This window comes from Sander vitreus, chromosome 22 (genome assembly GCF_031162955.1).
Source record: "Sander vitreus isolate 19-12246 chromosome 22, sanVit1, whole genome shotgun sequence".
Taxonomy (NCBI): Eukaryota; Metazoa; Chordata; class Actinopteri; order Perciformes; family Percidae; genus Sander; species Sander vitreus.
The window spans coordinates 6,798,409-6,814,007 of record NC_135876.1 but is presented as its reverse complement, the minus strand read 5'-3'; the positions used below and the strand labels follow the sequence as shown (position 1 = coordinate 6,814,007).

Sequence of the window (15,599 nt, the reverse complement as noted above, 5' to 3'; positions counted from 1 at the left end):
GCATGTCTGGCCTGTACACACACACACACACACACACACACACACACACACACACACACACACACACACACACACACACACACACACACACACACACATACACACACACACAAGCAGTCCGACCTGCTTTTTTTATTCAGACCAGATGCTCAGCTTTCCACGTTGTACTTACTGTAACATAAGGGGTGATGTGTACAGTTGTAGTCCTGGAGGAAGTAGGTTTAGGGACTACAAATCCCCTACTCAAGCAGACCACACAGCAGGGGAGACAACTACAGAGGTTGATCCAAGCTTACAACTCACCCAACATCAGAAAGCCTTGCCAATGAGGTGCCATTTGTCTAAGAATGGACAGTAGGATGTTTTCTCTGGCTCTCTGTCTTTCTCCTCTCCACAGCTACAGTATGAGACTCCAGAGAATTGACAGTAGTCTCTGTTCTGGCTCAGTGTGTCTAGGTGTGGCAGATATTTGGAGGGTCTCTGTGTTACAGTAAGAGGCTGCAGGATTTGGCTCTGTGTTTGACAGGCTGGCCTGTATTAAAAGCTTTATCCATTGCTAACCTCTCTGGTATTAATACTGCCACTCGTTTAGTACACAGAGTGGGAAAATATTAACTGTTGGCCAAAATAAATATATATATATATATATCTCTTTTAGCCTTTCATACATGCCTGTGCTACAAGCCTATCCATCTTACAAAGCCATCTTGTAGTAGAATCTTTTAAAATGATGTTTCTTAGTAAAAATTCCTGCCAGTTGTGTGGGAAACTTTAGCTTGTTTCCACTTGAAAAACTAGTTGGGAATAATGATTGATTAACAAACTTGGTTCTTTTGGGCTTTCTGAGCACTTTGTTCAGTCTAAATGCAAGATGTTGTTTAGTGCAACTGAATGATTTATCATGAAGTATGTTGTTTATTGAGACAATGATGTGCGGGGAAGTTTGAAACTTTGTGAATTTGTAGTTGGCCATTTGTGAGAGCAGCAAGCCAATATTGTAGACATTGTCAATGTAGTCTGTCCTGAATGCTCACTTTGTATTTACAAAACTGTATTGGGTGTAGTCCAACCGTGGCGCTCATTGTGCTATATCAGTCAAATAGATGCTTGATATGTAAGTTGATTTATGCAATGTGAAATTCAGATAACTAACTATATAAATAGTTGTTAATTGTGTGATGTTTGTAATACTTATACTTATATTTGTCTTAGTTCAGAAAAGGTATCACTGTGTTGAAAATGCCAGAAGTTTAAGAAAAGCATGGGTCATCCCTAAATGGTGTGATTAAGTAGAAACTAATCATTCTCAATGAACTACTGTTTGTAAATAAGTCAAGCAACATATGTATATTTCTCAGTAGTGTGAAAATAAGTATATTCATATTTGTATATGTACATTTAGGTTAACATAGGGTTGTGATTACAAAATTGGTCAGTTTTGGGTTTGAAGGGGGGGGTCAATGGGGCAGTGATGCAACAAAGTTCTTCATGGTCATTAAATGCAGTGTTTGAGTCTCTGGTACTGTTTCTTTGCATCATGCTGTATATGGACGTGCTCCTATAGGATAATATGCAGTAGGCCTTCAGTGTGTGCAGAGCTGCATTAATGTATAGTGAGGTGTCATATTTCTCTGTGCTCTACTCTGCAGGTCACTTTGGGCAGGCAGGGCATCAATAATGCAGAGACACTGTAGGTGTCTCAGAGAAATACCAGTGTAAGGCTTCCCTCAGTATACTACTTCCTTAGCCCCTTACTATCTGCCACTGTCAGACTGTACTTAGCCCACAGTTTGGGGCTGCCATTTGCGTAGTGTTGACATTGTGGTGACATTTTTATGCCCCGAAGAGACGTTCTGTCTATTTTAGTGAGTTAAAACAAACCTGGTTAACTAAACTAAACTGGATAATCAAATATTGTCTCCCACAAACAAGAGTTTGTCTCACCCCCAACGTATGATCGACCAGCTGACTGTTGGGTCGATTAGAGCTAAAGAAGGCTTTTTTTATAAACAACCACTGAGTAGCTCTTTATGAATCAACAGGGTCAGCTCCAGAGGGACATTTTGACTAGAAGAAAAAGGTTGGGACTATAGCAGAGCTGCCTTAATTCCTCATCCAGTATTTGTTTGTTGTTTTTTTGGGCATTTTTTCAGCCTTTATTTTGATAGGACAGCAGAAGACATGAAATGGGAGAGAGAGGGGGGGAATGACATGCAGCAAAGGGCTGCAGGTCGGAGTTGAATCCGGGCCCGCTGTGTCGAGGAGTAAACCCTCTATATATGGGCACCCGCTCTACCAACTGAGCTATCCGGGCGCCCCAGTATTTGTTTTTTTAGAGGAAATTTCTACAGCATATTAAAAGGGGAAATTCTGTATTTTTCAACCTGGACCACATTTTCCCATAGATTTGTGTCTAAGTGACTAATGTGACAAGAAACAAGAGCAAAACCAGCAGCCGTGAACCAAGCTGCAATGTAACCCTATGGGGCAATAGCGACTGTCAATGTACGTCCACTAAAAGTGCTTGTTTTTTTGCCACCTACTCAGATTATTATAAGTGTCTGACAACATCGTGGAAATATACTGTAGATAAGTTGATGTTATCCTGCAATGCTTTCATCTGTAACTTACTGATGCCATGTCAACAAATTATCGTTAGCTCACTCTTGGTTGGAACATAATTTTTCTTTAGGAAAATGGTCTTCCCCGGTCAAAATGGTCACTGCAGACCCGATGGTTAGTGAGGCACAGTGAATGGACCAGGGGGTTAGGATCCATTTGTAGCTGTAGCACAACTAGCCACAACTTCAGCCTATGCATATCCAAAGGTAATGACTATGAAAGCTACGCAAAGTAGTGTAGCTCAACATTTTGTTGGCACAATTCGAAAATGCGCAATTGAAAATCTTTTAGACAACGCAAAGCTGCCCTTTTTGTTTCCAACACAACAAACTTCCCCTGAAGTCCTCTCACCAAATCTCTCACTTGCGTTCCACACCACTGTCTTCCAGGAAAAAGTCACCTCCCGAGATTTCAGAACAACACTTCACCATCTTCCATAATATAGTTGGACACTTGACACTACATTAATAACAATAACAATCTGAGCCTTTCAGTTTCAAAAATGAGCACTTAAAGTGGACGTACATTGACGTCGCTATTGCCAAATAGGATTACATTGCAGCTCGGTTCACGGCTGCCAGTTACAGCATTGTCGCTCAATACTGGACCAATTTCAACGATTTTTGTTCACATTTGTCACTTAAGACACAAATCCATGGAAAATTGGGTCCAGTTTGAAAAATACTGAAATTCGCCTATAAGAAGGACATACCAGTGCAGTCATTTTCTCAGGATTTTGGTAAATATATCATTAAACATAGCTGTTTCTTTTGAGAATGAGCACTATTTAAGGCTTTTGTTTACCTTTAATCAACAGCCAATTATTCAACTGCTTTTGGTTTTGAGGTGTGATTAGCCTATGACATTAATTATTAAATTTAAACACTTGAAAAAAGTGGGAAAAAAATGTTGATGCGCTTGCACTCTTGATTTAAGATTTAAGGACTTCCCTTCTTAAAAAGTATTTTTTTGTGTTTCACACAGGCAACGGTAAATGGCATCTGTTGCTGCTAGAGATAGTCCGATACCATTTTTTGATTCCCGATACCGATTCCGAAACCTGAACTTGCGTATCGGCCGATACCGAGTACCGATCCGATACCAGTGTGTCATATATGTTATTATGTTTTAACAGCTGTATGCTACTATCCCTGTATGGATGTGATATGATTTTTGATTTTGATTTTGATTGACTTTGTTGTCGGTCTGGCTCAGGTTAAACTCTTTGTGAAACATGAACAATGAACGCCCCAGAACTTTTTTTTATTCTGCAGTTTGACAGTCAGCTATAATGGGAAAAACAACATAAATAAACTACTTTAACGTAGATTTTCTTTAGGGCTTTATTACGTGGTATCGGATCGGTGCCTAAACTCCAGTGCTTCCCGATACCAGCGTTTTAGGCAGTATCGGAGCCAATACCGATACTGGTATCGGTATCGGAACATCTCTAGTTGCTGCTGCAGTGGCCTTGTAGTAGTACAGTGGTAGCAGTAGCACCTGCTACTGTCCTATATCTTCTGTTTTGCATTTGTTTTACTTTCTCCTGATAGCTACAGTGAACGTTTGGCAAAGATAAGAAGCTAGGGAAGTGTGTGTGTGTGTGTGTGTGTGTGTGTGTGTGTGTGTGTGTGTGTATACGCGTACGCGCGCGCGTGTGTGTGTGTGCACACACACACACACACACACACGAGCTCTTAGATTTTTACTAGGGGTGGGGGAAAAATCAATACAGCATAGTATCGCAATATTTTCCATGACAATACTGTATCGATACACAGACGCCAAGTATCGATCTATTATTATATATGTGTTGGTCAGTTTGTCTGCTTGACAATCCCATTTTGCAGCAACAAAATTGAAGTGAGATGAACAAACAGAGATAAAACAGATGTTGACAAAGTTTTCTTTTGGGGACATAATGTGAAATTGGGAAACATTTGAAGTTGGAAAAAAGGTCATAAATTGCAATATATCGCAGAATATTGCAATTTGTTTAAAATCGCAATAATATCGCGTAGTGACAAGTATGGTGATGATATCGTATCGTGAGGCCTCTGGTGATTCCCACCCCTATAGTGAACAATAGTTTGACAGTTCTTTTGCATTATCACTTAAGGGCTAACATCTCCAACACTCCTGTGGGTTAAAAAATGCCACTTTAATTTTCTTTAACATGTCAACTGCTTTCATTTCTTAAACTGACACCTTAACATCAGGAGTTGGGGTCAGACCCACCAGAATCTGAATTCTGAAAGCCAAAAATGTTGAGGGAATGTGCGTTAGGCCTCCTGCACACTGGCTGCGTGTCTGACGCGGTGCTGCTGCTGCTGCTGCTGCTAGCCTTGTCTGTACACATGTATGTTTCCCATTGATAAAATGAAATAATAGCGTGTTCAACTTTATTTCATATTTCTTTGTGACAAAAATGACATATAAACCTCTTTTCGTATTCTGTTTTGCCTGGAAATGCTTCCAACATGCTTGCGTGTCACGTGAAAAATAGGCATCGGTCCTATTTCTAGCATGCATGCGTTTTCGGCACGGCTTGAGCTGCGCCTGAGACATGCATGTCATGCAGGCAGTGTGCAAGCTCTAACCTGTTCACATGGGAGCCAAAATAAAAAAACGGACATGCCACGCAGCTGACATGCTCACGCCACACAGGCAGTGTGCAGGAGGCCTTAGGGAGGAGGTTGTGGCGCTGTAAGAGGCCTGACCAGGACCATGGCTGGGTGTGGGACAAGGGGACACTGTGAGCCCTAGCCAGAGCCTGCAGCCATCACAGGGAGTTTGACTTGCTGCAACCACTGGGGACGGGCTAAGACCACCATTAGGGGTGGGTATATGGTACAGATGGAGACAGCTAGCTAGTTTCTATGACATTCATTGTCTTTTTCTAGCTACTACACTGATTAAATTGCACTTCAACGCCTTTAAACAGTGATAATGAACACACTATTGTTCTTATCTGTGACTGTCACCTGCAGTTTACAGAGAAGAGCTTGTTGATGCCATCCGTAGATTACATCTGTCCTTTAAACCGCCCTTTGTGGTTTGTGAAACTGCTTGTTTTCTCTCTTTATGAGCTCATCTCCAAATGCTTGAAATTCCATAATGCCAACTAATGAGAAAGATGTCTGTGTGTTATCTTTGCTAAAGCCCACAAGTGTGACTGGCATCTCTCTTTTGCCTTCATTCATTTGTGTGTCCTACAAAGGTCTTTCACTTTCCAAGCTTATGTGCATGTACTGCATACCATAGCTTCACTGAGGTCCGTCAGGCTTTAAAAGGTCGTGACCCCGACGTGATTTGAACACGCAACCTTCTGATCTGGAGTCAGACGCGCTACCGTTGCGCCACGAGGTCCTGCTCCAGTCCCAGACATTTGAGAGGTACATCTAGCTGCTGATATTCTCCCTGTGGGAATTGTAAAACTTGCAGCAGCTAGTGCTGCAATCATCAAACACACACAGGCACATGCTCTCTCTTTCTCACACACACTTCCTCACACTCTCCTCCCTCAGTTTCCTCCAGGGCACCAGTCTTTGTGTGGTCTTTGACAAGAACAAGCAACAGACAACAAAAAAAGAGACAGATAATGGGGCGAAGAGAGCTATTGTCTGGGCTTATGGTGCAAGTGTGTGTGTGTGTGTGTGTGTGTGTGTGTGTGTCTGTCTGTGTGTGTGACACAGAGAACAACCACCTCTCTGTTATCCCTCACCTCCTACAGTGGATCAGATAAAATGATACCTGATCAAACTATGGTTGTGGTATATCACTCACACAATGTATGAATGAATGAGTAAAGCTCACTAGTGACTAAACAGGTCACTGGGGCAGGAGACAATACACACTGGCACACCCTGCATATCTGCTCATATTTGCTCTTTCCCAATACAAAAGTCTTTTAGCCTGCAGATCTGATCAGTGCCAACATAGTAGTGATTATTCTCTGACTGCAACACTGTTTTCACATCTTTTTTCTGTGTGTTAAATGTAATTCCATTGCATTTGCAACATTTTGCTACACATGTAACATGGACATACTCCCCATGACACTTAACCAGCATGTCTGGCTCATTTTGCTCTACTGCTGCTCTGTTTGCGACCCTCTCATCTCATTAAAGTGAAACCAAGCATGCTGTACATTCCTGTGCTGTTACATTTACATTTACATTCAAGCCATCACCCTTTACGTTTGCACTTCATAGTGAGTTTTTGACTCCAGTGACAATATTAGTAAAACGTTTTGAAGACACGATGGTCAGCTGGTGAGGACATTACTGTAATTAATATGACAAGTTTAATTATAGTCACGCTTGATTAAAAAGTAATTGCAGTATGGTGCTAAACCTGTCAAGTGGTGTTTAGTGTCTCATTTCATGGTTTCATCATGTCATGGAACTAAAAAAAAGTGGCATTGCAATCTTAATTTCATGATGCTTTTAGCACTGTGAAACGCTTCAGTTGACGTTGACAGGAGTTGTAAGGTTGACACTTTGTACCTGACCTGAGACTGTTCAGTATACTTCCGCAGGTTGTCAGTAATATTTCTCTGTTTGCAGTAAGGTGGACTTATATTTGCTGTCTTCACATTTCACTCAGCTTTTCGTCCAACCCCACACATACATGGCTCAGATTGTCTAATAATGCAGTGCCGGCCAGCTGGTTTTGAAAGCTAGTTACATACCAAGTTACTCTCAGGACTTGAATAGTGATTGGGTGTTAATTTGGTCTGGGAAGGGAAAGCCCTTTCTCTCAAGTGACCCTAGGTTGCACTTGAGCACAACAACAGTATGGACGTGTTGTATGTATCTGATGAGGGTTGTGTTCCCTGATGCACATAACGTTTCCATGGTAAAAATGACTGTTATTGCCACAATCAAAGATTAATAAGATTATTAATAAGATTAATAAACCAATTTCTTTCTGGAAGGACTTTACACTGGTCCCATATATAGAAGACAGAAAGCTACATGACTGTGCAAGAGCCAATCTTGCAGAACGTGTTGATTTAGTAGCAGAGATGATGGTTGGCTGCTTAGTATGATAACACTTCATCAACTCCACAGCTGTCCTCCCTTACTGCTGTTACTGTACACATACAGTAATATAAATTACTCTGTCACAACGCACTCTTTGTTGGGAGTATATTCCCTCTCTATGTTTCTCTTCCGTCCATTTGCACTGGCTTTCATAATACGTGTATTCAATGTTTGATTAAGCCCATGTGTTCGAATGTGATAGATGTGATTAAATTTCATTTTACTTTACGTTGATGCTAAACTACTGACAAACTCAGATTTTCGATGTTAGCAAGCATGTACCACATGCTTATAAATCTTTATATTTAAAGACTACTATGAATTTTGATTACATACAATTGGATTACATAATATGTTTTTAGATAATTCAAGTTCAAGAGAATCCTTGTAAAAAACTGAGTTGCATGAGGGACACATGAGATTATCATCCCTCACTCAGGAAGAAAAATGATGTTTTGATTATGAATATAATAATAAAAGACATTTTCTACACATTCTCAGCACGGGCCTTGAGGATTGGAGAGAAAGAATTAATGATAGTCAGAAGTACGCCAAACAGGGAATTTGACCTTTTGGTTTTTTTTTCTGAGCTGAATGGCTTACATGACCAGCTGTATCTTCCTAGGAGGTCTTACTAATGCCGCGTTCTATTTACCTCGGAACTCGGAAGCCGGAACTGGGAATGACGTCATACCTGAGTTGAATGCATTCTATTTAAAAGTCGGATTTTCATTGTTTTCATTAGCTCTAGCCCGGTTAGCTATTGTTAGCAATACCAGTTGATAACAACGCATTACGCCGTTTTTTTGTGCATGCAAACAGCGTAACAACATGTCCACAGATAAAAGTTGGACATGCCTGTGTGAACGACTCGTAAATCCGAGGTCAGGGGGCGTGTTTACGACTTTGACCTCGTTAAAACCGAGTTCCGAGGTAAATAGAACGTGGCATAATACTTACAAGTATCCACCAGGGAAACAAACTTTGAGCTGTGTGTGTGTGTGTGTGTGTGTGTGTGAGAGTGTGTCTGTGTTAGAGAATTAAGGCCTTGGTATTACACCAAAGCATTCAGAGATGACCCCCAAAACACAAAATCCAACCCAATCTCAGTTAGTGATGAATTCCCTGCTAATACTCTTGTAAAGAAGAGTCCTTGAACTGATTATTCTTGGCTTGCTGGAGGCACAGCACTAGATGTAAGTACGGTGGCCCTGAGAGGCCACAACACGAAACATTAACAAAACGCACGCAAATAAACCACAACACGCAACAAAAAGACAACATATGCAAATAGCCCACAACACGCAACATAAAGACAACCCATGCAAATAGCCCACAACACAACGGAAGTGTTTCCAGGGGACACCTTTAAGTGATGCACATGTGGCTGCAGGTGGTTGAGGCTAGAAGGAATCTACTGGCTATGAGTCGGAGCGGCATCGCTGACGGCGCAATAGTCATTTAAATGTAAGTATCTTTAGTGTTTGCCGTACATTTGTTATCACCATTAATGTGTTACATCAATGTAAAGCTTAACGCTTTAATGTTGGTACAAATTGCTAATAATAGTTAGGTAGATACATCCCGAGCTAACGTTAAGCTAACTGAACCTATCATTTAACATTAGGCTGTTAGCTGGGTTGCTGTCTTTTGTGCCATTTGTTTAATGCCATTTGTTTTCATCTCTTTTTATATGGCGTCACTGGTTATGTATAACGTTAGCAGAGATTTAGAAATTGGTGTATTTATCAGTTGTAGCTGCAGGATGGGTGGTAAAGCTGCACTTTGTTAACTTCACTAGCAACGTTAAATGAAAGCTAAAATGTATGAGGAGTTTCCCATGTAACAAGTATAACGTTCCGTAACGTTACGTTATAGCATTCATGACGGTAAACATCTTTTTCTTGTGTTTGCTGTCTTTTAACAGGGACTAACGGAGGCGGTCACTGAGGATGGAAAAGCCAGAAGGGAGAGATGAGGAGGAGGAGAGGGAGACGAGGAGGAGAGGGAAAGCAAAAGACAAGCAGGGAGACAGAGGCCAAAAATAGATGTTGAATAGATTATTTGCTATATTAGAGATTGCCATTCAAAAAATAAACGCATTAAATTAACTGGTTTGTCTGTGTCTTTAAGTTTTTGGGTGTGTATATAATAAACTGTTTTTCAATGTCTATTTTTCCATCAAATTATGACCTGGGCACAGGAAACTTCTAACTGAATAATTATATTCAGATGCTACTTGTTTTAATAACTCGTTAGGTATACAAAAAGACATTAACGAAACGTGTATCTTTATTATAATATTTACTCAAACATTACTATATACTGTACACAAGTATATTTAACATGAAGGGCGATCAGACACAGCTGCTGCTGATGGTGTTGCTTCAAGACTGCAGACAGAAAGAGAAAGCTTTAGGTTAGTCCAGTAGTTATCCAACCTGTCCTGGTACGATTAGAATTGTATCACAAGTATATTTAAGCATACTGTAACATGAAGATACTTCATGTAATGGTGTAGTTTCTTCATCATGGTCTTAACTGACAACTGTTGACCATTTAACACACTTACACCTACCTTTGCTGTTAGTGGGTGTTTACCAATGGTGTTGTTATTGTGACTTTTCATATGTTGGTTGTAGCCTTGTAGCTTGTGTGTTTACAGTACTATTTAACCTTTCTTACTTGCAGTTTACTGCATATCATACTGCCTGTGGTAGCTCATTAGCTGGTAGCGTTTACCTTGTTGTAGTTGCTGATCATAGTTTGCACTGCATTTGTCTGAAAGCTAGAAGCTACTGGACAATGAGCTAATGTTACATGCATGCAGTAAACTACAAGCTAACGTAAACTGTTAGCTAATGTAATCTTAATGTAATTAAGATTAATTAATGCAATTCTCCTTACCGTAGTAAGTGTTATGACAACTCCCATGAGTTTTTAATTTATTGACATGCGATAAATAAGAGAAAATGACTATTGCTTACATTAAAGCCTATCAGTGTCGGTAACGTTACCTACCTTCGCACGTTGCGGGCAAAGTTGCCGACAGAATATTCTTCTCCCGCAAGCAGACTGACGTTGATTCACCTTCTCCATCTCAACAAAAAAAAATGAACAGCACAGTATACAGTTCCACATTCGTTTCGTCGCAGAAGTGAAGGCGAAACATTTTCAATGATGCAAGCGCGCAATGACGTTCACTTGCTAGCCTGTTCCATTTACGTGTTCTCCTATGCTAAGGAGGAGCCTGGCCTAGCCTACGAAGGACCTGATTTGGAAGGACTAGTCCTATCCAGGAAGGATCCTTGACTTTGAGAAACGGCAGCCACGTGTGCATCATTTAAAAGTGTCCCCTGGAAACACTTCCGTTGTGTTGTGGGCTATTTGCATGTGTTGTCTTTATGTTGCGTGTTGTGGTTTATTTGCGTGTGTTTTCTTAATGTTGCTTGTTGTGGTCTATTTGTGTGCGTTTTCTTAATGTTTCTGGTTGTGGCCTCTCAGGGCCACCGTATATAAGGCTCCCTACATCATTTTAACCAAGTCAAATCTAAGCAGCCAACGCCAAATTCATTTCTTCCTTCCCAAGTGAATTTCTGGGATTAAGTTATGTTGCTGAGCTTCTCTCAGAATTTCTTCCCCGTAATCCATCCGAGGAAATAGTCTGGATGAGGACCATGCCAAACAGACATGGGGCGTGTCAAAATGTAAACAGTTGAAGATTTTTTTCCCCTGTTTATTGCCAAGTGTCAGTTATTGGTTTGTAATGACTTCCAGATATGGTGATTTGTTTTGCTGTCCTTATTCTTAGCTAGATTGTCAGTTTGTTATATACAGTGGTGGTATTGTGGTGTAGTTTTGGCAATTTTTCAGTTGTCATTGTTCTGACTAACATGGGAACTAAATAATTCTGTCGTTGCTTCTTATTTCTTGTCTTGCCTTTTGGAAACGTCCCTGATAAACGCCCCATCGTTTCCTTCCTAATAACCTCAGAAGGAAGAAAAATACCACACAGTTATTCCCTTAATGATTTGGACCATTATGCCTGGTGGACCGCATTGAAGTTCAGTACAACAAAGCCGTGCATGAAGGCATTTAACCACAGACCCGAAGACAGCTCAGTTTTGGAGGAAAAGAGACAGAGGGAAGGAAATAGAGTGAGAACAAAATACAGACAAAAGATTAAGGAGATTATTTTACTAACGTGGCGAAGAAGAAAGGACAGTCACTGAGCCGAGTGGTTTCTCTGTAGCCTCCTGTCTGACTGACAGGGAGGAAGGAAAATAACACATGGAGAGAATAAGAAGCTTTTATTTCTTTTCAACTTTTTGATTCAAAAAAGGCGATGACAGTTTTTGACCTGAACGCGGCTGGGTGGAGGAGTGTTGTCACCTCTTATTAGGGCTGGGTAACGAATTCAATACTTTTTAGGCACCGAGCGAATTGCCTCTGTATCGAGTATCGAAAAATGCCTTTCAGTTCAACACCCAGTTTCAATCCCTAAGGAGTAAAGGCTGTTTTATGCTTATGGGTCAACTCCACGACATAGCTACGGCGTCGCTCCTACGGCGTCGCTCCTACGGCGTCGTGACCCTTTCGGAGTTCTGCGTCTGGGTTGAACGTGTTTCTTTGCATCGCAGTGCATTTCGCGAAACTCTTTTGTTTACCTGTGCGTTGGTGTGTGCCTTAAGCTGGCATGTGTGTGTGTGTGTGTGTGTGTGTGTGTGTGTGTGTGTGTGAAAGGGAGAGAGTGATGGCGATTAGCTTCGGAGCAAGTTGTGACTCTAGAGTCATAGTGGGAGAAACAAAGTGTCTCCCCTGTTCTTTCTGACCACGGTGGGAAACCTGTAGCAGGAAAAGTTAACCCTCTCCTCGATTTCATGTTGTTTCTGGAGAAGGAGAACCCGGAAATGAGTCGGGGGAAATACAGCGCTAACAAGCCACGGCCAAGAGACGTGCAGTGTGTAGTTACATTTTTCGAGAGGTGCACGTCAGGCTACGGTGTAGGGTCCGGCGTAGGTTCGTGTCTCCACGTACCTATGCACGTAGCAACGGCGTAGATTTTACGCAGAAGTATAAAACAGCCTTAAATCTCATTGGCGTCAGTAAGCCAATAAGCACGCAGCATTCGTCTACCAAGATTTAATAATGCTTGTGATTGGCTGTTTAACGTCACATGTCGAGACGCAGGAAAAACTCTACGTTATGCACAGAGACGGCTCACGTAGTAGGAGCTGAAAAATAAATTAAAAAGATTTGTGCCGTAATGTGTAATGCTGTCATCTCTTTTTGTTTTATGAAATTGGTATCGAAAAAAGTATTGTTTAGGTAGGTATCGAAGTCACGGTGTTGGTATTGGTATCAAATATGTTTTAACGATACCCAGCCCTACCTCTGCATTTAAATATAACTATAAGAACTGATGCATATGACACCTCCTGTTGTGCCTGTATCACAATTGTCATGTCTACTGCCACAGGGAGAAAGGTATGAGTCAAGTGCTTACTTTGCAGGCCAGCCAGCAGGGGATTACAATATTTTATAACTGCTATCATGATGTCAATCCATAGCCGTGTTAGAGCCCCTGTGTGCCAGATGACTGGATCATTATATGAGCCACGTGGTGATTAGATCAGCTGATTCCTAGGAGAAACAAGATGCTAATTCCTTTGGCCTGGCAATGCTAACATGTTGTATGGCTTTACTTACATAAGGCTTCAAATCCTAAGTCTATATGGTTCAAATAAAGCTGATCTCATTACAGAGCTAATAGTTTCTCTTTTTTTTTCCTTCCAGGACCCCAGCTACTGGGTCCAGGTCCACAGGTTGGAACATGGAGATGGAGGTATTTTGGACCTGGATGACATGCTGTGCGACGTGGTGGATGACAAAGATAGGGTGAGTCAATGTGTTTGCATATTTTATTCATTTGTTTATTTCCCCCAAACATTTCTAGTTTTGCCAACTCTTCTCATTTTCATTCACATTTTCCTTGTGCAAAAATAGTTTTGATTGTGTCTGCTATGCTGAAACTTTGAGCACAAAGCTCGGGCAGTACTACAGAGGAATTCAATAATGTGCTTTTGATTACACCTGTCTGCTTTTACTGCGTAATCATGACTAAAACATTACAGAACAGAAAACTACTGCACACCACCTGCTTTTTAATCATTTCTACCCACTGGCAGTCCTCCTTTGCTTTCAGGGCTGAATGATACAGTTCTGTTTTTTGTGTTGCACTCAAGGCTCCACTTTGATGTGTATGTGACGGTGTGTGTACTATACTTTCAGTATAAGTGTGTTGGGGCAAAATCTATGTCAGAGGCATCATGATGTCACCCAACCCATCCAACCCACTAGATCAACTGTGAATGATTACCCACAATCCCACTGCATCCTACCCATGGGAACAGTGCTGAGTCACTAACTGTTTGGCTTTGATGTTGGGTCAGTTAGTGAGCTATAACCCCTCACAAACACACTTTGAGTGGAAAATGGTTTAAATGATTTTTTAACCAGTTTTCAGTTCATTTAAGTTCAGCACATAGATAATAATAAAATGTAACAGACAGGACCGTTGTATAACAACAGTGGGTGATTTATCTGGTGTTTACATTGCTTGAAAGATATGTTCGCCTAAGGTCATCATGACGGCTTCCTCGGAATGGTGATGCAACGTGAATTTCAATAGACAGTGTTACCTTCGATTCCTATCTGTACGTTTTCTCACGATATCTGATCTCTTGGGAATATCTGAAATGATACAGTTCTTAAGAACTGTGTGTTTTTGGGCTGCTGTTTCATGTTGAAAACTACTTTTCCCACATTGGATATCAATGGTTTAAGTTCAGCGAGCTGGGAATTGATGTGAATAGTTGGTTTGTTTGGTACGCCGGTGCTTTTCGATTTTGTGTGTGCATTTGTTGTACATGCATGAGAGAGAGAGGGAGAGTATGGGATGTGCATCTACACACCTTACAATGACTGTGTGGTAGGTGCCATGGTTACGCATCAGATGGGATCAGTGATGGGAGCAGCTGTTTTGCACCTGCTGTCTGAAACACGCCTTTATCCTCTCCTTTCCTATCCTCTTATAATTTTTGATTAACAAAGCACATTTTTATTTGTTTGACCGGTTATGTTGTGGTTTATATTTATTTTATTTAGGATTTCTTTTTCTTGACTTGGTTTTGATTTTTGTGATTGTGATTCTTCTCTGAAAATGGTCCAATAAAGGAACTTTGAAGACCTCTCCTCTCCTCTCCTCTCCTCTCATGTAGTTCTTGACAGACAAGAAAAAAAGAAAGAATTCTATTTTTGGAAAGTTATAGTAAACTAAATGAAGACTACTTGGCACATCTACAGTATATGTTCCCCTTGCTGTGAATATCTGCTCCCCCTGGTGGTTGTGTGGGCTTTCTACACCCCACTGATGACACAATATGTACTTTCATTAACATGTCAAACATTTAGCCTGACCATTTACTGTCACAAGCACAGTAACAGCTGATTTTTGATTATTTGTATATCACTCTCATCAGTATAATTTTACAGTGATATTCTAAATGTTATGTTACAGATTTACAGTCTAAAACATAAACAGTGATAGTACAGTCACAAGACTGACATACTGTAGTAAAGCTCTGTTGGTAGTTGCTGTAAATGACCAGAGAGCCTAACTCAGCTGGATGTGGGCCGAGTTTGAGACAGCTAACCTTAGGCCAGTGGAACAGCCCACTCTGACTATGTGTGTGTGTGTGTGTGTGTGTACACAGGATTTTATCTCGGTGTGGGTGTTTGCTTCTTTGTGTGAATGTATAGCTGTTAGTAGTAAATCCAGTCTGTCCAGTTATTTCCTCAGCTACTGCCTCTGTCCCTGGTTCACTCTACTAACAGGAAGGAACACACTCAACACAGTTTACCAGACCT

The 15,599-nt window shown here is 41.0% G+C and overlaps 1 protein-coding gene and 1 non-coding gene across 14 annotated transcripts in view; one reads left to right on the top strand and one right to left on the bottom strand.

Annotated features, from left to right (window-relative positions):
• Positions 1 to 15,599, top strand: part of LOC144537414 (partitioning defective 3 homolog) — a 382,981-nt gene that overhangs the window by 34,497 nt on the left and 332,885 nt on the right. For all 13 annotated transcript variants that reach the window (XM_078281137.1, XM_078281139.1, XM_078281130.1 and 10 more), the window contains exon 2: positions 13,467 to 13,568. In XM_078281137.1, coding sequence (XP_078137263.1) covers positions 13,467 to 13,568 — 102 coding nt within the window. The remainder of the gene's footprint in view (positions 1 to 13,466; positions 13,569 to 15,599) is intronic.
• On the bottom strand, positions 5,920 to 5,991 carry trnaw-cca (transfer RNA tryptophan (anticodon CCA)). The gene has a single exon. It is a non-coding gene; the product is annotated as a tRNA-Trp (tRNA).